The 3,497-nt window shown below is 36.3% G+C and overlaps 1 protein-coding gene across 1 annotated transcript in view; it reads right to left on the reverse strand.

Moving 5' to 3' along the window:
• Window positions 1–3,284, reverse strand: part of GOLGB1 (golgin B1) — a 125,076-nt gene extending 121,792 nt beyond the window's left edge. Inside the window, exons 1-3 of the mRNA XM_007943892.1 lie at window positions 3,192–3,284; window positions 2,200–2,352; window positions 1,845–1,997 (exon numbers count right to left, since the gene is read on the reverse strand). Coding sequence (XP_007942083.1) covers window positions 1,845–1,997; window positions 2,200–2,352; window positions 3,192–3,284 — 399 coding nt within the window. The remainder of the gene's footprint in view (window positions 1–1,844; window positions 1,998–2,199; window positions 2,353–3,191) is intronic.
• Window positions 3,285–3,497: the final 213 nt, after the last annotated feature.

Genomic DNA, 3,497 nt, shown 5'->3' on the forward strand with positions numbered 1-3,497 from the left:
AAAAAAAAAAAAAAAAGATGGCAGTAGTTAAAGAGCTGCTACGACTGACTGTTGGAATTCAGAAATTATTTAATCCAGTCCTTTTGTTTAAACAGAGGGAGGCTTTAAGATGTTGATTTAAGGTCTCAGAGCTGAAAAAAAAAGAGAGAGCGAGCAGAGTCTAAAATGGTTAATTTTAAACTCTAACAACATAGCAGAGGGGAAATTACAAAAAAAACACAATATGAAGAACAATATGCTGATACTATGACAGCTAAGGTAGCATAGTGCCTAAGGCACTTGACTGCTCACCAGAAGGCTGGCGATTCAAACCCACCAGCCACTCCTCGGAAGGAAGGTTGGGCATTCCTACCATAGTGATACTGCCTCGGAAACCCAAGGAGGGGTCGCTATGAGTCAGGGCCGACTCGACAGCAAACAACAACAACAACATGACAGCTAAGAGAAGAAGGAATTATCAGAGGAAAAACAAAAAAGTAAGGAAAGAAGAATCAACATGAAGAAATTATCTGAGACGATTGAGAAAAGCTTTCAGAATAAGCTTTGAGAACTCAAATAAGGCTATCAACTCAGGAAAACGTCTTTGAGTATTAGAAATGAAAAACTAACCAGGGTTCTGGGGAATACCCTAAAGTTGTACCCAGACAACTGATTACCACCTTGTTTCCCCAGAACCAAGAAAACTGGGAAAAAATACCAATGGGTGAACTGGCAAACTAGACCTGTGGCTTCTAGTCAAACAACAGACATGCATATGGGGTGAATATTTACATCAGGTAGATACACTACTTAGAGCAATCAATTGTGGGAGAACAGAAGAGCAGTGTTTGCACAGGGAGACAGTTGGGGGTGGGGAAAATGCATGAGAGGGAAGGACACAGGGCAGAGGTAACTACAGGGAGGAAGTGGGAACAGAGCTGTTACATTGTGGGGAATTGCAGTCAATGTCATGAAACAAAATGTGTATGAACTGCTGGATGGAAAATGAATTTGCTCTGTAAACTTTCACCCAAATCACAAAAAAAAATTTTTTTAAAAAGGGGGGAGTAAAGTAAAATTAAGAAAATAAAACGATTTCCTATAAAGTGTTTAGTCTAACTTTATACCTATAAGTATATACATGTTATATGCTTACCTCCATATAATACTTATCAAACTCTCCACAAAACTGAAGTTTCTTTTTTCTAAATGATTAGCTGAATATGAATATTTGGGGTTTAACCACAGAAGAAAATAATAAAAATAAATATTGGGACAATGTTCTATGTTTCAAAGGGCAACACTTTGCTCACTCTTCTCTTCATCCTCAACCTTAAGGTCTTTTGTTTGTGGCAGCTGTAAACATAGCCTTCTTTTAGGGAGCCCAAGGTAATCTAATAGAGTAAATTCAGCCCACAATACATGAAACTTTAATCCACCATTATGTGGCTGTATAAGGACACAGAATTTCATTTATTAAGTCATTGAATTAAAGAACTTGAGAGCTAGGAGAAACCTTGGAGAAATCTAGTTTAATCTTCTAACCAACAGTGAAACTCCTCCAAAAAGTAAGTGTTTCTCCTTTCTAAATGCCTCCTTTCAGTACTTATTTCTTCCTGGTTGTTTCATTGAATTCTCTGAAAGTCTAGGTTACAACTAGCATTTTGCATCCATGTTTCCTATGAGCCTTTTATTCTTTCTGTGTGTGGCCTGTAATCCAGCCAGGTTGCTGGATTACTCGGTAAGAAAGGCCAGCATTTACTGCTTCATTACTTTGGCTTTATGAATGTTTGTGATTAGTTAAAATGCGTTATTTTGGGAAGATTTTTAACTCAGAAAGTATGTACCCTTTACAGCCACCATACCTTGGAGAGTTGCTCTTCTGAGTGAAGTTCTGTAGGCAGAACAGTCTCTCTTTGCATCTTCATTTCTTCTAATTGTTTAGTCAAAGAAGTTAATTTGGCCTTAGCATGAAGCTTTATTTTCTTAATTTTGTTATCAGCAGCTTTTCTTTCTTCCTGAGGGGAACAAGGATTGTTAAATATATAACTGTTTTTTCACTACTTATCTAGCATATAACAAAAGTTATCTGCAGTAGGCATCATCTTACAGTATTAGGAAAAGAAGAATTAGATTCTCTGATAATCTATTAAAGACAAAAATCTAAGTTTATCTGTCTTTTATCAAATGCTTGGCAAGAAAATACAAAAACAATAGTACCTGTAGAATCTCATCCTTCTGTTGTAGCTCAGTATCTTTTTGCCTAATAATATCCTTCAGCTCCACCACCAACTGTTCTGTATAAGCCAGACGCTCGAGAACATCCTCTTGTGTTCCATTGGTACATTCCACGTCAGATTCCTGGGGTATGTCCTAGTATTCAGACAAAAGTTTCCAATGCATCAGGGAAAAGGTAGTTTTCATACAGGAGTTTCTTCATTCCAACTTTATCTTCCCTTTTGCCCAGGTTATATCCTTTTAAGTTTAAGAAATCTTTCCAACTCTGATCCAATAATTATTAATATCAAATCCGTTACCACGTATTTACTATTTAGTAAAAGTTAAACACTTTACAAATAAAAATTTTTCAAATTTTGCTAATAATGTCATTTAAGGTATCATTATGCTAATTTTACCAAAGAGAAAATAAAGATGACATACCACTAAATGGAAGAGCCCAAAATTTAAATCAAGAGAATAGGTGAATAAAATGCTCTTACCACTAAACAATAATGCTTATCTTTCCAGAAAACTAAAAACTTGTTTTGATTCATTATCTGGCCCCCCAAAATAAAATACTTCAACTACTAGAGAAGTGGTAGATGAATTTATAAAAGCAAATATTTTCAAATCCAAAAACTTTCCCCACTTGCTATTTAAATGGAACAGGAATATATACTGGAGGAGGAGATGGAATTAAAACAAGCTAATACTAAACCAGTCCCAGAGAGACAAACTAGAAAAACAAAACAAAACCCACTGCCATTGAGTCAATTCTGACTCCTTTTCAAATCTCATCCAGGACTTGTTCCCATCACTGTGGCCCTTATGATAGAAACTTACAGAAGGATCATTTATGAATCTCAATATTGTTCTTAATACTCTTTTCCACCTACCAAAAAGAAGGCTACAGACACCCTTGTAAAGGTCTTTTACTCAAAATTACACAGTACACGTGTCTCGTCAATTTAAATCAGAATAGAGTTACTCACATGGTCTAAGGGAGGCCCTGTATTCTGATCAGTGTCATCTCCTGATAATTCATGCAAAACAACGTTTGCTAATCCTGATAATCGACTCAACATTTCTGCAGGAAAAAAGGAAAGGAAAGATAAGAATGAGTAAAGTAGCTATGATTTCCCCAATATGGGTAACTATATCATCCACATGACTACCTGTCAGTTTGTTGTACTGTGGTGATTTGAGTATGCTGGAAACTATGTCACCAGTATTTCAAATACCAATAGGGTCACCCATGTTGGACCGGTTTCAGTAGAGCTTCCAGACTAAGACAGACT

The sequence above is a fragment of the Orycteropus afer genome, unplaced genomic scaffold (genome assembly GCF_000298275.1).
Source record: "Orycteropus afer afer isolate SDZICR_OR568_19922 unplaced genomic scaffold, OryAfe1.0 scaffold00114, whole genome shotgun sequence".
In the NCBI taxonomy this organism is placed as follows: domain Eukaryota; kingdom Metazoa; phylum Chordata; class Mammalia; order Tubulidentata; family Orycteropodidae; genus Orycteropus; species Orycteropus afer.